The following is a 26322-nucleotide window of genomic DNA, read 5'->3' as shown; positions in this document are numbered from 1 at the left end:
ACTTTCAACAGCCAGTGTCAACAGGCGGGGTGCAGGATGCTATCACAACCAGGAATTTAAATCAACAGCTAGCTTCAGCCCAACTGGCCCAGAATAGGTACAGAGATACTCCTAAGGGTAGGAGAGATGGAATACAATCAACCTCGGGTACCCACTCTCAATCACTGAACTGTCAGCCTCCGATGCAACCCTCGGCTTTTGACAGAGCCATGGATGCTAGGCCGCGTACTTCTACACCATCTAGCCGGTGAGTGAGTGAGTGAGTGAGTTAGTACTGCTTTACGCTGCTTTTAGCGATATTCCAGCAATATCACGGCAGGGGAAACCAGAAATGGGCTTCACACATTGTATCCATATGGGGAATCGAACCTGTGTCTTTGGCATGATGAGCGGATGCCTTAACCACTAGGCTACCCCACCGCCCCTCTCTAGGGGTAGAGGTAGGGGGTTTAGGCCCTTTTGCCCGTCAAGGGCTAGGAAATTCTGACTCCGTTCTAATAGCAAATTCTATGCCTCCTCTTCAGTAGGGGGTTGTCTAGCACTGTATCACAAGAATTGGGAGTTGATCACATACAGCCTTGGGATGTACGACCACCAGTCACTTGCCATCCGAAGGGTCGCAGGTTTTTTATTCAGAGCCATCGTCTAGCAGTGTCCGACAAGGCAATACAGCAATTGTTGGAGAAGGAACCTGTTGTGTTCACGTAACAGTGACTTAATGTGAAAATACACTTTTGTTAATTAATGGTCCCCAGAGCGGATGTAAAGGAACGCTCCCTGTCCCCAAGCATCTTGGGATGGTCTGTAATGGCCGACACGGCATGTTAAAGGTTAATGTGAATAAACCTTATGAATCTTCACCATCTTCAAGTCTGTGAACCCAAAACACCACATAATTGGCGACAAGGGTCTAAAGGACTTATTCAGACATGGCTGCATACGGTAAAATCACTGATTTTAACAGCGATGCTGAATCTTGGGTCGCGTACAGCGAGAGGCTGTCTGCATACTTTGCCGTGAACAAAATCACGGATGGTGATCAGAAGAGGGCTACTCTTATAAGTTTAATCGGATCAAAGACATATGGACTTCTCAGAAGTTTGGTTTCGCCTGATAAACCAACAGATAAGTCTTTTGATGATTTAATCACAGTGCTGGAAAACCATTTTGAACTGAAGCCATCAGCGATAATACAACGCCTCAAATTCAACACGTGCACGAGGCGCTCCGATCAGTCGATAGCTACCTATGTTGCTGAACTTCGCTCTATTGCTGAACACTGTGGCTATGGAACTCAAATTGAAAATATGCTTCGTGACAGATTGGTGTGTGGTGTGTCTGATGATTGCATTCAAAGACGACTTTTGTCCGAGCCTGATCTGAATTACAAGAAAGCGCTGGAACTAGTTCAGGGCATCGAATCTGCCTCTCGGAACATCTTCGACATTCAACAGACTTCACGGATACAAAAAGGGGAAAATGTACATCATGTGTCAAACAGTTTTCAGGGACGCAGGAAACCTCAGAACTTTCAGAAATTTCCCAAAGGAGGGAAAGTATGTCCACAAAAATCAGAGACTAGTAGTGCCAGCAATGACAACAAAACAGGTAATAAACCATGCTACAGATGTGGCAGTAGTGAGCATGTACCAGAGAAGTGTAAGTTTCGTGATGAAACTTGTAGATATTGTCACTTGAAAGGACATATTCTCAAAATGTGTCGCAGACGAAATCGTTCTAGACATCTGACTAACATTGTTGATGAAGATTCCATTGACTTTTGCACAACAGAATATGAACTTTATCATGCTGGTGAGCATGACACATCTGTCCCACCATATTGTGTCAGTGTAGAAATAAATAATGCATCAGTACAACTGCAGATTAATACGGGCGCAACTTTCACCCTTATCACTAAGTCAACGTACGACAAGACTTGGTCATCCAACCCTCCAGTCATTAAGGAGACTTCACGGGTCCTTCGATCGTACACAGGAGAGAAGTTGAAGATGGTTGGTATCATTGATGTGGATATAAGATACAATGATCAATCCGTACAATCATCCGTTCTTATTGTGGACGAAAAAAGACCAAGTTTACTCGGAAGAGACCTCCTCAACCAACTAAAACTCGATTGGAACGACATTGTAAACCAAGTCTCTATGTTGGATCAATATCCAATTCCGAAAATAGAAGATCTCTTTGCGGAAATTTCAGAGGGCAAGACGTTCACGAAGATTGACCTTGCCAGCGCATATCTTCCGCTTCCGCTAGATGAAACATCAAAACAGTATACCACTATTAACACTCACCGTGGACTATTCTGGTATAACAGACTACCGTTTGGCATCTCTTCTTCACCTGGCATATTCCAGAGATATGTCGACAACCTTTTGAAAGGTGCTCCCATGTCATGTGGTTACCAGGATGACATTATCATATCAGGGAAAGATGACCCTGACATGTGCAGAACGTCGATACAGTTCTAGGAAAACTGTCAGCTGCAGGAATTCACGCTAACAAGGAAAAGTGTGTTTGCCAAGCCAACGAAGTGACCTACTTGGGTCATCGAATTAGTGCAGAGGGGCTCCACCCAGTACTCAGCAAAGTTGAGGCTATATATTGAGGCACCTTCTCCGACAAATGTGTCCGAACTTAAGTCCTACCTCGGGCTTCTCAATTATTATGGGAAATTTCTCCCAAATCTGTCTAGTGTGTTGGCACCCTTGCACAAACTTCTGCGAAAAGATGTGAAATGGACATGGGGTCATGAACAAAAGCGAGCTTTTTGTGAATCAAAAGAACTCTTGAACTCATCACAGCTGCTTGTTCACTATGATGCTAATAAGGACTTAATATTAGCAACTGATGCCTCTCAATATGGCTTAGGAGCCATCCTGTCTCATGTGATGGAAGATGGTACACACAGACCGATCTCCTTTGCATCTCGAACGCTCAACCCTGCCGAGCGTAACTATTCTCAGATTGAGAAGGAGGCCTTATCTGTGATCTTCGGAATCAAAAGATTCCACTCATATATATATATGGGCGTCATTTTCATATCAGCAATGATCACAAACCTCTGGAAACACTCTTCAGCGAGAAGAAAGGTGTTTCTACAACTGCTTCAGGTCGGATCCAGAGATGGGCGCTGACACTCTCAGCATATAACTATTCATTTCGTTACACACCAGGTAATAAGATGAATCATGCCGACGCTATGAGCAGGTTACCGCTACCAGACCAGCCAGCTTCTGTGCCCATACCTCATGAGACTATAGCTGCTGTAAACTTCCTCGACGTGACTCCAGTCACGGCTGCTGACATCGAAAGATGGACCCAGAAGGATCCTACCCTCTCCCGAGTCAGACGTTTCATTACACATGGTTGGACACATTCTAAGGAACCAGAGTTACAACCATATATGATCAGACAGACTGAACTTAGCGTACAGGGAGGAATCATCCACAAGGTCAGCAGAAAGTACTCAATATGCTACACGACGGGCATCTGGGAATTGTTCGCATGAAAATGCTCTCCAGAAGCTACGTGTGGTGGCCAAAGTTGGACTTTGAAATCGAGTCCAAAGTGCGTGAGTGTGAGCACTGTCAGGTTAATGCCAAAGCCAGAGCTTCGGTGCCTATGCATCCATGGGAGTATCCACAGAATCCTTGGACAAGGATTCACATTGACTATGCAGGCCCTTTTCAGAACAAGATGTTTCTACTCATAGTTGACGCACATTCAAAGTGGTTAGATGTGCATGTATGCAACTCGTCGACTTCCCAGGTCACCATTGAGATGCTGGAACGAACTTTCGCAACACATGGACTGCCAGTTACCATTGTGTCAGACAATGGCACAGCATTCACAAGCAGTGAATTCAGTCAGTTTGTATCCAAACATGGGATAGAGCATGTGTTCACACCACCTTATCATCCAGGTTCAAATGGTATGGCGGAACGATGTGTACAAACGTTCAAAGAAGTCATGAGAAAGATGAACGATCTACCTATATCTGTCGAGGCCAAGGTCTCGAAGTTTTTGTTCCGCTACAGGTCGACTCCGCATACCACTACAGGTAAATCACCTGCTGAAATCAAGTTCTCAAGGAAAATGCGAACTCACCTAGACCTGTGCCATCCTGACGAACGTACACGTGTGAACAAGGCACAGCAGAAACAGAAACTTCACCACGATGGTCAGCACAAGAACAAACCTATATCAGTTGGCGATGCTGTCTACATTAATAACTTTGGATGAGGTTCACCTTGGATCCCTGGTATTGTGATGACGAAGTCATCTGACTCATTGTGTGAAGTGAGACTGTCAGATGGATGTTTAATGAGACGTCACTTGGATCACGTCAAACGATTATGCAGAAGAGACTGTTTCACATCCAGTTGACTTGCCTGACATGCTGATCCCTAATACTAGTGTGTCAATCAGCAGCGATAAAGTTGACATGCCTTCACCATCTGTACATAGGTCATTGCAACCTCCATGTGCAATCAAGGACATTCCTCAACCCGTGTTGAGACGATCAGCCCGCAGTGTCAAACCACCAGTGAGACTGGATCTGTGAAATCAGTGAATGAACAGTAACTGAAGCAATAACTGCTTCATCCCGTTGTGATGTTATTTGAGTGTTATATTCTAGTACAGTTTAAATGGCACTGAGCAAGCCAAGCACAGACTTCACTTTATCAGTATTAATTCCTCAAAGGCATTTCCAGTTTATGTTTCATGTTTTGCATAATTATGAGCAACAAGCTTAAAAGGGGAGGAATGTTGTGTTCACGTAACAGTGACTTAATGTGAAAATACACTTTTGTTAATTAATGGTCCCCAGAGCGGATGTAAAGGAACGCTCCCTGTCCCCAAGCATCTTGGGATGGTCTGTAATGGCCGACACGGCATGTTAAAGGTTAATGTGAATAAACCTTATGAATCTTCACCATCTTCAAGTCTGTGAACCCAGTACACCACAGAACCTATAGCAGAACTGTCTCCGCATATCCCAAAAGGATATGGAAGAGATGAGCATGATTATAGATCTAAAGATTCTCAACAAGAACTTTCTTCAGAAGCCACCAAAGTTCAAGATGGAGTCATTAGCCAGCTTGTGCAATCTTATCCAAACGGAAGCCAAGTTTGTAAGCCTGGACATCAAGGATGCCTATCTTCATGTACCAATACATCCTCGGTCACAGAGATACCTAAGATTCGCTGTCAATAGTCACAGGTATCAGTTCAGAGTCCTACCATTCGGAATATCCCTTGCTCCTTGGCTGTTCACGGCAGTAATAACTCCCATCCTAGCATTTCTTCACCACAGACGCATAGCCATTCACGGATATCTGGACGACTTTCTAGCCATGAACACAATCACAACAGGTTTATAAGGCATACCAAGTTCATAGTGCATGTCTATACACATTTGGGGCTCATTCTCACTGGAGTTACTTCACAGGAAGAGCAGCATGTACTACAGAGATCAAGTCCAACAAAGATCTCTGTAAAGCTTCATTTATGAAATAAAGCTTTTGTCAGGCCCTTATCTCTCTCCGCTATTGTATATACCAGGTTTGAACCCCCAGTTAACTTCCTGGTCACTATGACCGCGAACCAACACTTTCCTGATCACGTGACACTATGATAGCTCTATGTCGTGTTGACCTCGAGGAAACAGTTGAATGTGACAGGATACTATTGGGATCACTCGACAAGGTAAGTGTTAAATATTTTGCTTGGGGGGTAACATTGTGCCGTATGGTATGATCAATAATTCCTCTCTGACGAAACCTCTCTCTGGCCCATCTTTCAAGTAGTACAAGTTCGGCTCGTCGGCTTTGATGTCCACTTTATCTATGTTGTAAGTTTTGACTGACCATGTCGGATCGGTGGCTCGTTTCTGAGTGTCCCCTTCGTGTTCCCCCGGCTGGTAGAGGTACCTCACGAGGGCCCTATCGGGTATCTGTTTCTCCTTCCCACGCGATGGTGCAGCCGGTTCGGCTATCACTGATTTCAGTTTGATAGCGTCGGCCGGTTTCTTGCCGGTGAGACGGGTGGTTTCGTGGTTGATAGCCGACACCACCTGAGGTAGCCGCGCTACCCATTCCGTCGATCGTTTTTCTGGGGTTGACCATCTCTCTCGCATACTGGTGTCCGAATAAGCGCTCGGCCAAAGTCCGATTGAATCTCTCGACTATGGCTTGGCTGCGATGAGCCCCGGCAGCGCCACGCCTGACTTGGACGTCGTGCTGGGCTAGCAGTTGTGACACGGCACCCATGAACTCCCGCCCGGGGTCGACTTGCAGCTCTGTGGGCCATGTCAGCGGACTGCGTTTGTATATGCGCTCGAATCCGCGGGCTACTTGGGCCGCATCTTTCGCGGTTAAGGGCTCGGCTTCCTTGTAGCGGCTGGCAACGTCAACGACGGTTAGGGCATACTTGTACCTCCTGTCGTGGGGTAGGAACAGGAGGTCGGCCTGGTGGACGCTATTGGGTACGGCAATGCCGAACTTTCTTCGAGGCACGTAGCGTGGTGCCGGTAAATAGATCTGCCACAGGGCTTGTTTTTCAAGCCACGCTTTGGCCTCGTCTGGGGGTACTCTCGCCATTTTGGCAAGCTTGTGTATGGCGCTAGCTCCTTTCCAGTACCCACGCGGGCTGTAGTAAATAGCCTCAAACTTTCTTTGGTTCCGTGACATCGTATATATACACCTATGTTCTTGGTTCAATTTTCTCATGCCCGTACGCGTACGTGTTGATCCCGTCGATGGCTATCCAATGCTTCGTGTCCATCGGTGATAGGAACGTCTTGTTTATTGTCAGTCCGTATATCTTGTGTCCATCGCTTCTCAGCGTGTTCATCTTATGCCTGAAGGTGTGGGTCTTGAACAGGGCTTCCTTGAACCTGGCGTGTTTGATGTGTTGTTTCACCACATACTTCTTGACACCCTTTGCCTTTCGGATCTCACCATTGTCGGCCTTCAGGATAGAGTACATCTTAGGTCTCAAGCCTATGTACTCGGCGATCGGCGTGCCGGCACACTCGTCCTTCATCTTACCGAGGACCTTTTTGTTAACCGTGCTGTGCATGGCATGGTCCTTGGGGTAGTCACTGGTGTCGTATAAATGGATGTGTTTTGCCATGTCCTCGTACACGTCTTCGGTTCGAATCTCCATCAGCAGGGAGTCCGTGTCCGTGTACAGCACTTCACACCTGTCTCCGTACTGCTTCTTGAGCTCGTTGTAGTAAAAGTCGTACATCAGGTGCTTGGAGAGGTCGAGGATGCTCATCCCCACGTAGACGGGCCGGTTGAATTTGATGTGGCTTTTCCTCATGTGCAGGGCCACCAGATCGTTGGTGAATATCTTGCTCCGGTTGAATGTCGGGCTGGCTATCAGTTTCCTGAGCTTGTCTTCCTCTTTCGACCGAACCAGCTTCACGGTCACGCGTTTTCGTAAATTCTCCATCGTCTTACCGAACACTGAGTTGTTCATGAGCTTGTAGAGGTTCTTCTCGAAGTCACTGGTGGCCAGCTTTCGCAGGTCTGTGTTCATTCTGATGTAGGGCTCCATCCAGGGGCTTTGGTTGAACTTGAGCACCCTATGAATTTTAGTCAGCCTCATACCCAGCGACAGGTACAGCTGCAGGTTGCGGTAGTGAACGATGTACTTGGTTTTGGTCATCAAGTTGGGTACGAGTTTTTCAACGTTGGCCACCCGTCCACCCAGCAGGTTCCGTTGGTAGTCAGACATCCAGTCCGGGTCTACCGTCAAACGTTCTGGAGCCAGGGGGTAGCTGTTGTGTGACTTGTGTAATGCTGTTGGATACTCCAAGTCCACTTCGAGTATGTAACCCTTCTCCGAATCCGGCGGTATGCTCATGACGTCTACCTCAGGCACCCACTCGAATCCCCCGGTGGGTAGATACTGGCTCATGGCCCAGCCGTACAGGTTGTTGGCGTCGAGGTAGAGGATGTGGGTGGTGGGCTTGCTAGAGTCGTAGCCCTTCACGTACTCATTGTTGGCTTTCGCGTAGCGTTTGGCAGCCATGGAGATCCCACCTCGCAATCCTTTCTCGATGAACAGGTGCATGTCGTAATCGGTGAGCAATTCCAGCTTAACTCCGGTTTTCTTCAGCAAGGCATCCCAAGAGAGCCGGGGCTGGTGTAGTACCATGCGGGGTCGAGTTGATACTGCTTGAAACACGTCCTCCTAAACGTCTCGAACACGTCAGCCAGCAGGAGCACGTCCGTTCTCAAGTACAGGTCGTGGTAATCGCCCAGATTCTTGCAGTCCAGTTTATTCCATACGTTAATCGCGTGCGAGTAATCGTCTTGGGTGATTGTCGAGTCGGTCAGGTTGCTGTAAAACCGGTCGATGGGGGGTAGTCGGGTCTCGGCGAACTTGGCCCAGCCATCCATGTACTCGTAGGGGTAAACACCCTTCCTCATCAGCAGGGGCCGAGTCTCGGCGTCGGTGTATCGATCAGTGATGGGGAAGGTATCGTTGGCCTTGACCAAACTGTCAAGAGACGACAGCAGGAACTGAACTGAATCGATGAACCTCAGGCCGTTCAGGCTGAAGGAGATGTATCTCTCCATGTTGTTGGGGATGCACGTCAGGTTGCCGTCGACCCTCGCGATGGCCTGCATGATCAAGTGAGAGTCGTACCCTCTCAAGTTGTGGAAGACCACGGGGATGTTGATCGTTTTGGGGTTGATTCTGAGCTTGAGGTTGCACGCGCTGTGAGCGGCGCCTCTGTACTCACCGGTGACATGGCAGTGATCTCTCACCGAATCGCCGTTCAGCGGGCCATCGCACACATGGCAGTGAGTGCTGCAGCCGTGGGCTCGCCGGTCGGCTTGGGTCATACGCATGGGGACGACATTGTACAATTTCTTCCTGATGGCTTTCTCTTCCCATTGCAAGCACTTTAGAAACTTTTCAGCCGCGTCGGGACCCCTGTACACTACGGGAGCTTTCGTTTCCCCATCACATCGGACGACCACGTATCCGAACCCACAGGCCTCGTGCTCCTGCGTTTTGTGCGTGTTGGGGGTCGGCCCGATGTCAACGCTTTTGATCAAGGCTTCGAAGTCGGCGTAGATGACATAAGGCACTGGCATCTGATTCTTGTGGTTGCCGAATTTTAGGGCATTGTCGCCTTCCTTGGGCATGTCGATTCGTATGGCCGTCTGCCCCACGCCTAGGCAATCCTCCCGGTGTGATTCCAGCAGGTCGGGTCGGGTGAAGCCGTGCAGGCACCGTTCGCAGAAGTGACTCTTTTCTCTGTGTGCCGATTGGTCGTACAACAGCCTGCTGAAGTGTTTTATCCACGCGTAGTGATACTTATCACCTCGCTGGATCATGAATATATTGATCACGCGGCGACCCTCCATTGGGCTGATCCTGTGCACGATCGTTTTGTTGCCTTCGTGCCCAAAGACGTTGACGGCTATATCATTCTGTTTCTCGATTTTGGTGACCTGGGATATGGGGGTGGGTTCGTCTATACCAGCCCAGTTGAGCCCATCATCTTGGGGATAGCTAGAAGGCCTGTTCGAATTAACGTCGGCTGGAAACAAGGCTGACCTGATCGCTAACCTCATGCAATCGTCCCCTCTGTTTTTGATGTTGACCATGGCCTGTTTTTTCTTGTAGTAGGGGGGCAAGTCTAGGTACGATCCGCCTCTGAACGGTACGTAGTTAGCTATGTCTAGATAGAGTTTATCGATTTTATCCACGGCCCACCCGGAACCCCTGTGCGTGAAGCGTTCCAAATATTCCCGTATTTGTTGAAGACTGGTATCGATGGACTCGTCTATAGTCTCGGCATGAGTCACGACTTCTTGTTTACCCCGGAAGTAAGGCTGAACGTACTCAATGGCACCATTCTGCTGTTTATCGAGCAACATTTTTGCCGTTATTTGAAACTTTAGACTTCCCAAATCGTTCAGTTCCTCATTAACTTTGTCAGAGATCAGCGGCTTGACGTCGCCGATGTCTATGTTCTTATCCACATGCATGCGCCAGCCTCTCAGATAGTTACCTACAGCGTGTTCAGTGAGCACGAACTCTAGATCAACGACTCTGTGCTGATGATGAGCTCACATACGGGAATAACCTACTAACAGCTCTCGGGCTTCCTCATTTGAGTTGTTTCACATAACAGTGCGACTAGCCCGGCTTTCCTCATACGGGAATAACCAGTCAACCCCAGCTCTCTGAGTTTTGTTTTCACCGTGGGAGGGGGTTGTATGTCGAGTAATCTAAACAGTTGGGGTCTCCTCATTCGGGAGTAACCCACTACACCTCGTTCTCTCGCAATCTGCTTGAGCTCTCGGACAGTAGGCATTGTTATACCCAGGTGTATACAATCTCTAATTGGGCCGCCAACCATAGGTAACTCCTCCAACCTTAATCAAAAATCCTTAGTAAAATCCTTAGTAAATATCTAGATAGACCTCATCGACCCACCCGGAACATGCGCAGCATAGTAGGGTGTTTTGTATTATTTGCAACGAGTTGTCGACAAGCATATCTATCTCCCCGTGATGATATACATCTGCTCGTCCACCATCAAAGTAATTCCAAGTGTGCCCATCCTCCCACGGTACATCAAACCCTATTTTCACCATGATTGCAAATGAGCAGCACCCCAGCTTATGGAGTTCGCCAACAATTACTGGTTTGAGGGCACCAACCTCTATACTTCTGCCTAAATCCATCTGCCAGCTTCTCAGGCATTCCCTGAGTTCAACTTCCACGAACTGTAGACTATTCATCATTATACCTAGGTGTACACAGTCTCTAATTAGGTCACAGTCTAGGGAAGGGAGGTAACTCCCCTCAGATCTCCATACTAAGGAGGCACCTACATTCGTTTATGTAGTCCTTTTTCTTCTCGTAGATAAGCTGGTGCCTGACTACGTTTGCCCCGTGGGCTTTACATAAACAGTAGTGACATTTCACTCCAATACCGCACACGGAACACGTGTAGTTCGCGAAACACCTCCTATGAAAACAGCAGTACCCCTCAGTCCTACATCTCCTACCGCAGGTCTCGGTCTTCCCCATAAGTATGTACTGGCATCGGTACGGGGCAGGTCTCATCTTTGGTATACTCATATGGGGACCTAGTTTAATTGCTTTACGATCAACGCAGTCGCTGCTAGACCCAGCACGACGAAGGTCAGTTCTCGGTCCTTTTGCCCCGGGGATGGTGTGTAGTACTGAGCAAGTGTGGGCTCATGGAGTGGTTCGAGCTGTTTGCCGGTTAGTAGGTAGTATTCTCTCGCTGCGTCGTCGACGTCATGGAACGTTTTAACGGCATGGTTCTCACGCTGGAGTCGTTCGTTAATGTAATCGAGCCTCTGCATACGTTTCTTCGCGTACTCAGCTTGCGCAGCTTGCAGTTTCTCCACGGCTATGTTGTGCCGTTTTCGTTCCGCTTCTACCTCGGCCGCGTTCGACTCCCGTAATTTCGAGAACAGGTAATTACTCCCGGAAAATGCCAGGGCGTTGACTAAAGCCCCGCCGACCATCATAGCACGTAGCCATCCTATATATGTCATCAAAATATTCCCTGTCAGTATGATCCCTTGCTTCACGAGGATATCCATGTCTATATTTAATTCTGATGAAAATGCCCATATCCCAGGTCGAAGTCGAGCTTGATAGTCCCATCTTGGTCAACCGGCGCTTCCGGCGACCACGGTGGCGTGGTATGCTTCGTTAACGAACGTTTTCCCCTCAGACATGATGTATATGATATAGAAATATATATTTATATCCTACGGGGTTTACCTCTACTTGTGCCTGTGGGGTGGTGCTTGTGGCCTATTATAAAGCATGAAAACCGCGGCAACCGCAGCAGTTGCTACAATCCATATATAGTTACTCTTATGTTGCTTGGCTAGACCACCTTTTCTACCGGCGGCGACCCTTTTAGGGTTCTTCTGCTTGGTGACTTGTAGAGGGTTCCCCCCTATTGGGGCCTCCTGTAGGGGGTTCCCCCCTGTCGGTGTTTCCTCTATCGTCACTGGAGCATCCATCTTGTATACTATTATGATTATTATTCCCCTCTTTAAATTGACAATGCTTCGCCGTGATGATCGCCGCTGTCACCGGGGCTAAGAACATACCGTATTTATGGTACAGCAGGCAGCTGACGGCGCTCAAAGCGTGTTGGATAAAGGGGTCCTTCTCGAGGTCCTCCCACAGGTAAAGCCGGCGTTCTGGGGGGAATGGGGAGGACATACGACGCTATGCCGGTGTAGATCTGCGCCACTGTCGAGCCTATAGTCTTCGTCATCTCGGCCCCGAGCCGGGACTCGTATCTCGCGTACAGCTTATCAACCTCATCAGCGGGTAGTTTCTTGATTTTATCTGAAGCATAGTCCCCAAAGTATTGTTTAGCCTTGCCACCGACCGCCAGCGCCATTAGTTTCTCTTGCTTGTCATCATCAGGCATCACTCGCTTATCCCCCTCCATCAACAGTTGTTCGAGCAGGTCGTTGCAATCCATCCTATAATGTAACAAGCGATTCTTAATTCTTATGATATAATAACCGATACAGGCGAAACACAGCGAGATGAAGGTTAAATTGCACACGATGAGCACTTCACAAGCCATATAGAATAGTAACTTTTAATTACTAAGACATTGCTTAGCATTGTTTAGCATTTGCTTAGCATTTGCTTTGCATTGCTAAGTTAAAACACCCGATAGTCCACGGGTTGGTCGGTCTTGAGCACGAGCTTAACATGCTTCGTCTCGGCTAGCTGCCTCTTCACCCGTTCCCGTTCTAGTTTGCTCATCACATCGTTCTCTCTCAAGCACTCCTCGAACGAATCCCTGTCCTTGCAGTGGAATAAGGCCACCCATCGCGTCTGCTCCCTGAGGTCTTTCAACACCGAGTTGAACTTCTGCGTTAGCACCCAGACGCTGTGCTTTGCGTGCCGGCCGGAGAAGGCCAGGTACGATAGCATGTCTCTCTTTTTTGTTATCTCTTTATTAGCGCTGCAGTCGTCCAGGATAAACAGCGTCGACTCCCCTTTAAATTTCCCGTGATAAGCCTTCAACCAGTCCTGCAGACGTGTTCCCGGGTCGACTCTGTGTACGTCCGGGTCCGTCATCACCAAAGGTCTTTCCGTGTACGTTCTATTCATGTGCAAAGTAGGGCACATGATAACGATATTATCGAACACATCCTGGTAGTACCCCTCCAGCATATCCAACACGAAAACGGTCTTCCCACAGCCCGTCTGCCCGCACACTATGGCGCAGTGCGGGTCGCGGGGTAGATCAATAGATGGCTTGCACGAATCTCCCATTCTCTATATTAAGTTGCGCGTCCATAATCACGTACAGATATAATTTCAACTTGCCCGCGGGTTGAGCCTTCTTGGTAATCTGGATGGTTATCCCCTCGCTGCCGTTGTCGATGCGGCGACCGCTGCCATGTAATTGATCATCGTCCGTGGATCGCATGTCCAACCATAGCGCGTACTTGGTGGTCAGGTATTCACCGATCTGCACGGAGGATAGGTCCAGGTCCTTGATGACGTGTTGGTGTCGGGTCGGTAGCTTCGTTATCTCATCCCACTGCTGGTGTGCCCTCATACCGGCGCTGAACAGCTGGTTGGGCACGCCCTCGATGGTCACTTCCACCTTTTCAATCTCGGGGTTGAAAAACTTCTCGCTGTCCCTTTGGAAGGGCTCGTAATCCTCCACGGGGACGATCAGGATACCTTTCATCGATCGCGCCGGCACGTTTAGGTTGATGTTCCACAGTGTCGCTCTTATCCTGTATGATCGCTCTATGCTGCAGGACCCTATCGTAGAGGATGGCCACCTTCCCCGAGTACTGGTTTCGAACCTGCCTGGCCAGCTCCGGGCTAGTGACCATGTCGAACTCAGAGAGATGTTGTCGATGGCATAACTGGCCTCATCACCGTTCGGCGTACGCACGACTTTGCTGTAGTCGTTAAACGTGAGCTCGTATTCAAGCCTATCACCCAGCGCGGCCTGGTAAAACGGCGCGTGTCCCGTGAGCAACTCGAAGTCGAGCGGCACGCAGAACCGGCTCCCGTACGCTTGGGCGATGGCCTTTTCACCCGCTGAGATCTTGTCTAGCTGGTCTTGCGTGAAGCCGTACCCCACGCGCAACCGAGTCGATTTGCTGATACCTTGGTACACGTCATTGACGCGTTCTCCCTCGCTTTTCCAGAGGTCCCCGTAGCAGTGAAACACGTCGCTGTCGTCGATGCTCAGCACCTCGTTGCCGCTGATCTTGATGGTGGTTTTCTTGATGATGGCTCGACCTACGTTCCGCACGAGCTCGCGTTTGTCGTTGGCGGAGGTCAACGTGAGGTTGAACGTCAGTCGAACCGTGCCTGGTACGATGAGGTCATTCTCACCCAGGTTGGGGAATCGAACCAGCAGCGTTTGGTTCTGGTCTATCTTGCTGGGATTGTTGGTGATGGTCACCGACTGGCGCACGGCTCTGACGCCTAGAGGCTCTCTTGATCTTCGGAAAGGATCTAGTTTCCTACCGTACATTGTTATATATATAAAATATAAAAGTTTAATATAATTAATGGCTGAAGGCGGTCATGAGGACATCCCGATGGATGATATGGGTGCTGGTGCGCTCGATGATGGGGATTACGATGACACCTCATTCATGGGCGACACCGTTAGCAACAAACTTTTAAAATCGACCGTCAACGACTACTACGACGCGTTGAAGTCAGATAGAAACTACGTCAATCCGTGGGGACGAGACTTTTCCAAGTTTACCATCGACAAGAAGGGCACACTGCGATTGAAAGCTCATCCGGGGATCGATCTCATGAACAAACACACGAGAAAACCGCTTGCCTTGTCTACGCTAGGCAATCGCCCTGGTGGGAGGCAACTGATCCGTGATGAACTAGGCTTCAGAGATTACGGTGGCGCACGGCCTAAGCTTTCCCCGAAGGTCGTCCAAGATCTGCAAGCAGCCAGGGCCAAACTCAGCGGTGAAGGTGATATACCGCAACGTGCTAAAGAAACATCAGACAGTCTCGAAAAAATATTGGCCACGTACAATGACAAACCCTTGCCGGGTTTCGAATTTCCTGTTCGAAAACTGCGAGGGCTAGACAGGGCATTGCGAACCATTCGTGGAGAACTCGTGAACAATATGGGGAAACTGAACGAAATCGATGAGCACATCGCTCGCGAGAAAATAAAACTCAGTCAGGCTGACGAGTCTCTGAAACCCATCATCGAAAAACGGTTGCGTGACTTACAAGACGAGAGGCGGACTCGATTGGAATCCGCTTCCTCGAACCGGGACCAGCTTCGATCTCAGATCAACCGCGTGTGGGAAACCATCGATCTAGTCCTGAATGAGGACACAACGTTGGCTGACAGGATCCGAATCCTCTTCCGAGAGCAAGGGATCACCATCGCCAGCATTCTGACTGCATTGGGCTTCATCATATCAACCCTGGTCGTATCGCTGAGTGGGGGTCTACCAGGTGGTGGTACACCCACCCCATCAAATGGTGGTGACGTCAGAGACTGGATAAAAAAACATCTGAAATCACTCGGAGAAGCCCTGGCTAAACTCGCGGGTAAGGCCGCCAAAGCCCTGCCCGGCATCCTGGGTAGCATCGTCTCGTGGCTGCTGAGCACGCTGTCGAAAACAGTCACGTGGCTCGGTCAAAACCTGTGGGCAGCCATCGTCGCCGTGGCTGGGCTGGTGTACGTAGCGGCTAAGGAATTTTTAACCAAATGAGACCGACCGCGATCCCGCCAACCACCAGCGCTGTTTTACGATCGATGTGTTCCTTGTTTTCAGCCACCCGGTGTGGTGGCAGGGGCTGTGGTGGTGTGGGTTGAACCCTGGGCTTCGGGGGTGGTACGACTATACCCGTTTCACCCATGGGAGGTGGGACGTGACTCACGTTGATGCCTGCATTGACACCCAACTTCTGGTCGGCCGTGGCTATGACTATTTCGTTGTTGTAACCCACCACTTTTTTTACTCTCAGTTGCATATCGCTCGGAGCCATGTACAATCCCACGTCGAACACGTAGTCGACTTTCGACCGGGCGTATTCCAACACGTCTTGGTAGCGTCGATAGCACTCGGTAGATCAACTGGAGCATTGATAGCATCCTCGACGTTAACAACGAACTGTTTCTGAGCGTCGTAAGCAGTCCCCTTACCGAGGATGTTGGAAAGCGTTTGCGTCTGCGCACCCAACAGCGCCCACACGTACGTTCGAATCGAGTCGTTCAATCTGGTTACACCGGCACGAGTGAACCCTCTCGACGTGTCCAGCATGAACTTTTTTCCAGTCATCCGCGGCTGGCTGCTCGAACCTCCAGACTCGGTAATCCTTGCTGTCATCGAAAGCCATGTAACGGTCATCCCACTCGTTTGTTGTGATGTGATGATACGACTTGTACCCCCATTCTTTCATCTTTTCGCTGGCTTCCACGAGGGGCATGTTGTGAACGATGGGGATACCCAACCCGTGGTTCGGGCCCGACAAAGGCCAATCCGTCTTCGGGTCTAGTTCGAATTCATTGCAAACGCGTTCGTAGGCCCGTCTATCGTACGGGTTGTTTACTGCGTCCCATGCTTTGTCCTGTGGGAGCGGAGCGCTGATCTCTTTGAGGATACGCCTGACCTGGTAGTACACGTGAAACGTGAACACAGACTGACTCAGCGGTCCCCGCCGAGTGTCGGTCAATGTCAAGCCACACCCAGTTGTCGCACACCAGACGGCGAAGTTGAGTTGATTCTGCCAGAACTGCATAGGGGTGTTGAACCAGGCGTGGACTGCCTTGACGTTAGTCACCGAAAGCTTATACCGGTCAAACACATCTATGAACTGGGCTCCGAAGTGCAACCCGACCACGTCGACCACGATCTTCATGTGCGGGAAATCTATGTCCAGTTTAGGGTAAAACACTCCCGGTTTGTACATTTTTAAAGTATTATATAATGGGTATATATACTCTAACATGTACGTAACACTTCCAGGAATAACGAGCGGTGAGTCCGTTCAGCTGATGCACGCGATCGATAACACGTCGGGCCAACTCGAAGTCGCACTCTGCGATATCACCTACCTGCCGCGATGGACCAACATCAACGCCAGCAACAATAAGCTGTTCATCAGTGGCACCCGCAACCAGATAATTGACGGCTACTACAGCGTGTGCTCGCTAAGTGATGAGGTCTTCAAACCCTTGGGAGCCGAACTCAAGATGAACGACTCAAACGGCACAGTGGTGTTAACCAACAACGGAATAAACCCCTTGAGGCTCGGCCGACCATTGGCGAGGACACTCGGGATGTCGCCGGATGAGATAAAACCCACAACTACCGTCACAGGCACGAAGTTGCCCGACCTAGTACCGTACCGAGAGCTGTGCATTCATCTCGGTCAGTTGAGCACAACGGACAACATTCAAGGTGGCCACCGTTCCACGATACTGAGAGCCGTACCGGTGAAAACGGAGAAATACGAGTACAAGAGTACAAGAGTACAAGAGGTTAACTAGGGGCACCATCCCTGAGTTGGTAATATCGGTTTTAGATATAAAGCATAATCCTGTGAATATAGGATACCTCAGCATAACGCTGCACATAAAATGACTAGCGCACAAGGTCCCGGAATGAAGTTGGAACAATGCATCAATGTGGGGGATCTCCGACCTCGGGGACACACGCGGATTCTATGACCCCAGAGTAGATGGTAAACTATACGCCTTGCAGCTTAAAAACAGTATTTACAAATGCGTTGAAGTCCCCTCCATCGGTAGAACCCTAGGTGATATAGTAGATACCTCAGGAGCGGCCCTCAACACTCGGTTCGACCTAGTCCGCATCGGTGATGATAGATGGGCGGTATACCCATCGTTCGGAGGTAAACTGTTCGACTTAGAAGATGTTGAGAGAACGGCCGTTGTTAGAAACAAGCAGTATACCCTCGTCTTCACTGACGACGACAAGTGGGAGTTGTTACCCGCTCAAGTCGACTGGTTTCTCAACATTAGTCTCGGCTCCCCCTACGTGTTCACGGAGAACAAAGACAACTACCTTAACAAAGTTGTGAACAACGGAACCCTGCTCGTGGCTTACGTCCCGGCGCAGAGACGTAGTGTAATCATCAGCCCATCAGCCCACTCTCAAGTATGGCAGCCCACATGCTATCGAGTAAACCGGGAGTGCAAAACGTGGCATTGCAGGTGGTGTCTGAATTCGCCGGTGTCAAAATCCTGGAAGGTCTACCAGCAAATTCCACGCTGGCCATCCAAGTCTACCTAGGGGAACCATCGCAGGATGAAGTCGAAGTCGTGAAGGGAATCAAACTCTGGTGGCGCAAACGACACCAGTATCACGTTTGCACAGTTTACGTGCGGGTGGGTGTCGACTCCCACACCAGTCTGCAGGGGGTCACCGTGACCGTGGAAGACACGATATCCCTCACCAAGATCTTCCTACCCGACAACATACACCTCATGGGGGTGAGGTGCACCCCTGAACTACTATCAGAAAGACAATTGGAAACTATCTTGTAATAGTATTATAGCAATGTCCAATCGTCATCGACCCAACGCCACGCTTAACAACCTAGGAGACACGGAGGGATTCGATCTGCCCGGCGAGGAAGACGCCTTGTACGTCCTACACTTGAAAGACAACGTGTATAGGCGGGCGGCAATGCCCGATCATCGACCCAACATCACACTTGGGGACTTTAGAGAGCCCAAATGGTTGATCAACATGACCCTCACCACACCTTACGTCTCTTTTCCCAGGGGTGGCCCTATCACTAGTCATATCACCGAAATTAAGAACAACGGTATCTTGCTCGGGCGTTTCACCCCCCCCAAACTTTCAGAGTATAAGAGTTTCCCAAACACCAAATCGCCCGGGCTACATGTTAAATGCACCCATGGATACACATTTAATATTTCAATTATACGCTGGCCTACTATATTCTATGGTTATGCCCCCAGGCTCCACATTCATCATAGAATTCTTTTTCAGAGACAATATTGATCAGGGGTTGGGTCCCCCCCTGGCGCTTTTTACCTGAGGTGGAAATAAGATGGCCACATTCATATCCATTTAGGGACCGCCATTGTCGTATCGTCATACGACGAAGCTCGGACCCCTCACTGGGGTTGCTGCCCCCCTTAATAAGCAACCATATAATTAGTATAGAACAAGAGTTACCTATTGACCTTTCCACTATTCGCCTATACGAGCACGTAGGCCTTATAAGCCTCAAATGAAATCGATTTGTCAAGTGGAGAAGAGACATAGGACTCTTGGAATCTCCAGTGTCTATCCCCTTGATTGAGGATTTCCTCCTGTTCTTGAGAGAAGTTAGGAAACTGAAACATAACACCATAAAGGGTTATATATCGGCAATTGCATCAGTCTATGACATTGCGGTATTTCAGTGGGAACTAATTCATCACTTCATACATTAATCAGATCCTTCCAGCTCAAGGACGTACAACTCCTTCTATCTTTCTGAAGTGTGACTTATGCCTAGTTCTGCAGTGCCTTAAAAGAGTTTCTTTTGAATCCATCCAAGCTACTATCATTTAAAACAGCGCTCCTACTGGCCTTTGCTAGTGGGCCATCCTGTGCGAGGATTCTTAATTTAGGTCACCGACACCGTCATTTGTTTTCTGCCTTAGATTAATCGTAATTATCCTTAGAAAGTATTCAATTTGGCATCTTAGAAAAGAAATACAGTTCGCTCTACCACCATGTATAGTGTAATAAAGCACAGTTTCGCCTTGAACTATTATAGTTTAAGCATGAGGACGTTTGCGTCCAAACTATCATAACGTTAAAGCATAGGCAAACTGTAGCTCAAAAAGGGTTGCGCAACAAGGAGAAAATGATCAGTCTTCCTATATGCGAGCGAACTTAGGTTCCCTCACTTAGGTTCGAAAAATATTTGTAACATCAAAATAAAATATCGCCACCATCAAAGGTAGACACTCATTTCCTCACAGGGTTGTGCTCTCTGATTTCCAAGCTCATATTTAATAATTACTCACGTAAAATATATTTCATTCAACATTTTAAGCACCACTCGTGGCATAACAAATCGTTCTTCGCCATATTTATTGTAACATTTTGTTTCTATCATGAATATTAATGAAAAAGTATTTTCATTATGACAAGGTATTTTTCCTATTATTATTTTCTTAATATTCAAATGATGTTTTCTTATTACCAAATTACATAATACAATAAATTTTGGCTGAAACTAAAACTGACTTGTATGTGTATTTCAGACCCGATGTGGAAGATTCAGAACTTGTTTGCTATGAGAAGCGTTTGTCATCCAGTCAGGTAACAAGCTTGTCTTCGATACCAAGTGGAAACAAGATCGTCACTGGCTAAAATATGTTGAGGATGCAAATGAGGAGGGTGAAAGAAGCTGCATGATGTTTTGTTCTCTTTGCACTAACTGGAATGTGCAAGGACAAAATGGATCCATGGTTTGGACACAAGTTGGATGTCAGACAGTAAGACTGGACAAAATTACTCTGCACGAGAAGTCTGCAAATGACATATTTCATAGTTATTCCGAGCAGGAAACTTCATCACTGGTAGATGCACAGAAAGTTTTGTTCTTTTGATCAAGCACAATTTGCCGCATACAACAATGTTTGGACCTCTCATAGACATGTGTGCTGAACTTGGTGCTCTTAATATAGCCAAACTGAACCATGGAAAGAATGCCACGTACACTGGACATAGAACAGTTCAGAAATTTCTTGAATGTCAGGCTGAGGTAGTAGAAGAGCAAGTCCTACAGAAGATGAGAGAGCAATTCATTTGGCTTGATGCTTGGCGAATATACAGATGTGTCCACCAGAAATCACCTTGTATTCATGGGAAATGGAAAGTCGAAACTTGCATTTCTCCAAGATGCTGAAATTCCTAATGGAACTGCAGACATTATTGTGGAGGATGTCAAGGACTATTTACATGAGACTGACCTGGACCAGAATAAAATGACCTGTTTTGCAAGTGATGGTCCAGCTGCTATGACAGGCAAAAGGAATGGCATAGTTGCACAACTGAAGAGAGAGATTGATTGATGTCCACTGTGTGAATCATAGACTGCAACTGGCTGTTAGTTCAGCTTTCAAATCAGTGACTGAAATCTAGTCTGTTGATGAAATGTTAATGGGACTTTTTAAGTACTATCAATACAGTACTGTAAGATCCAAGAGCCTTTGAACAGATGCAGACATTGACCAGAGAATGGAAAACACTGCAGATGACACAGACACGTGTAATGTGACAATCAAAAAGGTTGTCCACACTCGTTGGCTGAGTCATGAAAAAGCTGTTCATGCTGTCAAGAGAACCTATCCTGCTATCCTTGCTGACCTTGAGAATGCAGTTAGTGTGGGGAATGACAAGCGGGCTGGTGACAAACAGAGTGTGACTGCTGAAGGTCTGTACAAACAACTGATGTTCTACCAGAAGTTTGATTGCTTCTGTGTGACGTTTGTTCACTCCTGTCAGGATTTACAAAGATGTTTGAGAGGGGAGATCTAGACTTAAGTATTGTTGAGCCTCAGATGAGAAGTTACTTGGCATCTTTCAAAAAGATGAAGGAGAAACCTGGTCCATACCTATCACGTCAAGTCAAGTCAAGTTTATTGTATTCAAGGCCTCCGGCCAATATACAAGGAGTTACATACATATACATAACTATAATACATAATACAATGGCAATCATGAAATTACTTGGATAACCTATCATTTCTCAACACAACAGCATGTTTTACAAATAGAAAAAGGTTACGGATAACAGTTTCATTTCTGGAAGTGAGAATCGAGACAAAGGCTATTGTTGGACATTTTGATAGATAATTACTTGAAATATATTTTCTTCTAAGATCATTATAATATGGACATACAAATATAAAATGAATTTCATCTTCAATAGATGAAGTGCATAATGGACATATTCTCATATTTCTTTCTATAGACAATCGTCTACCTTTATTAATACTTAAATCTAATAGACCTAGTCAGAGCTGAACAAATGTGCGTCTGATATTTCTTGATGTCAATACAGATAAATCCCATGTGGATCCACTCTGAATTTACTCTTCTTCCCCATTGTGGAAATTTGCTGAGTTTCCAATGAATATGGTTGGCTTCTACACCACAGCTAATTGTGTCTACCAAGGCAAACAAACGTTGTCTCATGCATCATTCCATTCATACCGGGTGCTCCCTGTGTCTGGATGTTTGCCATCAATGTGGTATTGTTTGAAAATTGGCACAAATGGATCCACTATGACTTGATTGAAGAAGAATCTGTTTGCATCTCAAAATTTGCAGAATCCCTCAAAAGTCACCGATGTATAGCATGCTTCAACAGAAAATATTCAATGGTTTTGGAGTTCTTTTCTGCAAATTGAAAACAGATGGCAGACAGACGGACAAAAATGCTGGTCGCCATAGCACTATTTTTTCAAACCGGGGGAGATAATGAGGTTATGACGGATAAATATAAGCATACATAATCTCACACATAAAATTATAAGAATTTGAAGATGAATGTATGTATGTGGTAATTTGAAAACATATTTTAGTCAGTTACCTCATAAATTGCCCATCCTTCCACACTTCCAAGGCCAATCTTTTCTGCTAGTCTTTCCAAAAGCTCTGTACTTGTGTCACAAGGTAGGACTGTTACAGCTTTTGTCTTCCCATCCATGAAATACACCTTACAGATAATTGGGCTCAATGCTCTTACACTCTGGAAGTAAACAAACATAAAAATAGAGCCTTTAATATTTTAGCCTAAATAATTGACATATTTTAGCTCAGTTGAATGAAATAGGAAGAAGAGAACTGCATTATCACTAGTTCCTACCTTAGGACATTGTTTTATGTTCATTTGTTAGTGAATAATATCAAGTTCATATTGAAAAACCTGGAGTAACAGCCTAAACTCTGAAAGAAGGAATGTAATGCTGGAAAAATAATATTTGCAACAACAATTTTCAATTTAAAAACATGTATCTCTCAGATAAGCCTTTGAAGTTTCATTCATAAAACTTCAGGAGATTTCTAGAAACTAGTCCCTGCTGCAGCAACTATGCACAAATTAATTTGTTTTTTAAAGCATCACCTTGTTATAATATGCATGCAATAAAGATTGTCTATTGAAAATAGCAGATAACATCCTTTAAGAATGAAGCATGCATGTATGCATGTTTGTGCAGAAACAACATAAGCAAGAATGAATTAGAATTATTAAAATCTTAATGTTTTAGATATTTAAATACTAACCTTACCTCATGGTAATGTGCCTATTACCTTTGCTCATGCGATACAAAGATTGGAAACGTGATCAATAAGTATCCTTATTGAAGGCTATCATGAAACTAGTGACGTGTCAATCTCATCCAGCGAGGTAAGGTAAGTATTTATATATCTAAGGATCCTTTGCCATCGGTCCGGTGGAACCCACAGAAGCTCTTGGTCTGTAAGGAACAAATCCCCTATGAATGTCAACTGTTGAGATGGCTCTAGGTGGGATTTTTCGAGGTTGACAATCCAACCGAGTTGTTAGAAGAGATTGAGTGTAAAATCCCTCTGTCTGCGTAGCAGCAGGCACTCCTTGTGGCTCATGAGAGCTCTATCCCCAGAAGATGAAGATACCGGGAAATCGATGCTGTAATCCGAGTGAAAAGCCACGGGGCCATAGTAATGCCAAACGGCAGGACCTTCCACTGGTAATGGTGACCGTCGAAAATGAACCTGAGGAACTTCCGGTGAGGTTCGTAGATGGGAACGTGTAAATAGGCATCTTGAAGATCCAGACTGAGCAACCAATCCTTGGGGGACAGTTTGGTTCATAGCTGGACCAGAGATATCATCTGAAAATGTGGTGGCTCCGGAAGGTACAGTTCGTGGCCATATTGTGTATCATCCTCATCTTCTGAGAATTCTTTTTGGATACTAAGAAGATGGGAGAGTAAAACCCTGGGGAGTTGCTGGGTTCTAGCACTTGTTCTATGGCTTTCTTGTCCAGCAATGACTGGATGTTGGTCAACAGGTGCTGGTGTTGAACGATGGAATATTTGCGAGACCGAGGCAAAGTGGTCAGAGGCAGCGACTTGGCTATTGGCAGCTTGTAGCCTGTCTTGAGGAGATTGGTCCCAGTCGTGACCGCCCAAAACATCAGTGGCGCTTGTACTTGGGCTTACCGTCTTGCCCAATTCCTTTTGTTTACCGGCGGGACGACGATGGAAGTCTTTGGGATGTCCTCTACCACGCCCTCTAAAGGCTCAACGAACCGACGTCCTCCTGGACTGGTAGAGGTTGGTGGTGCTGGTAGCTGGCGCTGACAACGTGGCGAAGTGACAAAAAGATCGGAGCACAATCCCAGTTTGGGTTAAGGAGGCATGCTCTGAGAAAACATCTGGGATCTTATTCTGCGAATAAGGTGGGAGCCACAATGGGGCACACATCATTCTTTTCTTGAATTCTTCCTGCCAGGTACAGGGAGCGAGTAACCCAGTTCTCCTAGTCACAGTGGTGGTAGCTAAGGCAGAACGCACGTGATCCAGTACTCTTGCCTGCCACCTGAACATAGTGGTAAGATAATCTAAACGGGAAGGGTTAGCCTCCGAGAGATCTTGAGACGTGTCCGAAGCAAGCACGGAGTCAAAAGAATGCACAAAGTCAAAAGAATGCACCTTGTAATCCTGACGGCGGTGTTTAGCAGGCTTGATGGAGGGATTGAGAGATAACTTTTGGAAATCCTCGTCAAGTGAAGCAATGGCATCAGCAACCATGGGGTGCGGTGGCAGAGGTTCATCCCAAATGGAAGTAGCACAAGGAACATCCGACCCTGGAGACGGGCAACTGATAAGTCTGTCAGCTATCCAGGCGTAAACACTCTCCATGCCCAAGTGCGTCAGACCCTGGTTGTCGTCTTCCTCATAATCTGGAACAAACTGCACCTCCGACAAAAGAGATGAGGAATCCCGCGACCTAAACAAAGGGGATCGGGAACACTGATGAAGAGGTGAAAGTTGTCTCCGAGGTGAGCGCCTAGGTGAGCGCCATGGGGAACGCCGAGGCGAGCAGCGCCGGACGTCCCGTACAGGAGAGCGCCTGGGAGAACAGAAGAGAGCCGAGGGGAACGCCAATGCAAACATCTAGGAGAAAAGCGCCGAGTGTCACGCTCTTGTGCACGTTTGGGAGAGCGCTGAACGTCCTGCATAGGTGAATGCCTTGGAGAAAGTTGAGGGGAGCATTGACGATCCCTAGACAAGCACTTATCATCTCCGGAAGGTGAACGATGGTCAGAGGAGCGCTGGCGTTCCTTACAGTGACCATCCTGATGCTGTCGATCCTCCTTCTCCTGGAGACCAGGAGATCCATGAGCTGGGGATCCTGAAGAATAGATGGAGCGCCTGGATTCACTGCATTGTCGATCTGGGCTTGTGTGAGGGGGCTCGCTCTGGAGCGTTCTGGAGATGAGAACTGGCGGGGAGGCGAAGTCGAAGATCGCCGTTCTACTGAAGTCGTAGGGGCATTCCCAAGCTGAGTTATAGGCATCGAGGAAACCTGAGTAGTCTCACAGGCGTCGTTAGAAGACATGAGGCGCTTGCGTTGAGTAAAGCGTTTGTTCCGAGCAGCTAGGAACGCTTTAAAGTCGGTGGAAGGTAGGTCCCGGCAAAATGAACACTGAGAGGTCCAAGTACACGCTGAGTCGACCAGACAGTCTGGGTAGGCAGGGTGGGGGTCTTTAGCCGACTTCTGAGACTTGCACCCATTGCAGTAAACACGTGGCATGAACTAACCACTGCAAACTGTGACAACAGAAAAACAACTACTGTTGAACGCATGTTAAGTAAATGTAACATTACAAATAAGAAATTATAGCATAACAAACAGTTATGATAATGCAAATATAAGCCTCATATGGCAAGAGAAGGCTCACGTGCAGAAACACATAAACTGTGGTATACGCACGTTTACCAATAAAAAAAATAAACGCCGACAGCTTAACGCGACAGTGAAGAGAAAACGGAATATGAAACTAAACGACAACTGTGAGCACACACTTGTAGCTCTGCATGTATGTGCCACGCCTAGCGGCAGACGCCATTACTGCCAAAAACGTGAAAAACTCAACGAGGGGAAACGCAGAAAATATAACACAAAAAGAGAGAACAAGATACATACAATGATCAAGCAAGGACAAAAACAACCCAGCCTG

The 26322-nt window shown here is 47.3% G+C and overlaps 1 protein-coding gene across 1 annotated transcript in view; it reads right to left on the bottom strand.

The window, feature by feature from the left end:
• LOC124279515 (unconventional myosin-VIIa-like) overlaps positions 1-26322 on the bottom strand; it is a 754149-nt gene that overhangs the window by 415712 nt on the left and 312115 nt on the right. The window contains exon 24 of the mRNA XM_046715341.1: positions 22684-22842. Within this exon, the coding sequence (XP_046571297.1) occupies positions 22684-22842 (159 nt within the window). The remainder of the gene's footprint in view (positions 1-22683; positions 22843-26322) is intronic.

This window comes from Haliotis rubra, unplaced genomic scaffold, assembly GCF_003918875.1.
Source record: "Haliotis rubra isolate DU_JTF1 unplaced genomic scaffold, ASM391887v1 Scf251, whole genome shotgun sequence".
Taxonomy (NCBI): domain Eukaryota; kingdom Metazoa; phylum Mollusca; class Gastropoda; order Lepetellida; family Haliotidae; genus Haliotis; species Haliotis rubra.
Note: the sequence above shows the minus strand (reverse complement) of the source record. Positions and strands in the feature narration are given on the sequence as shown.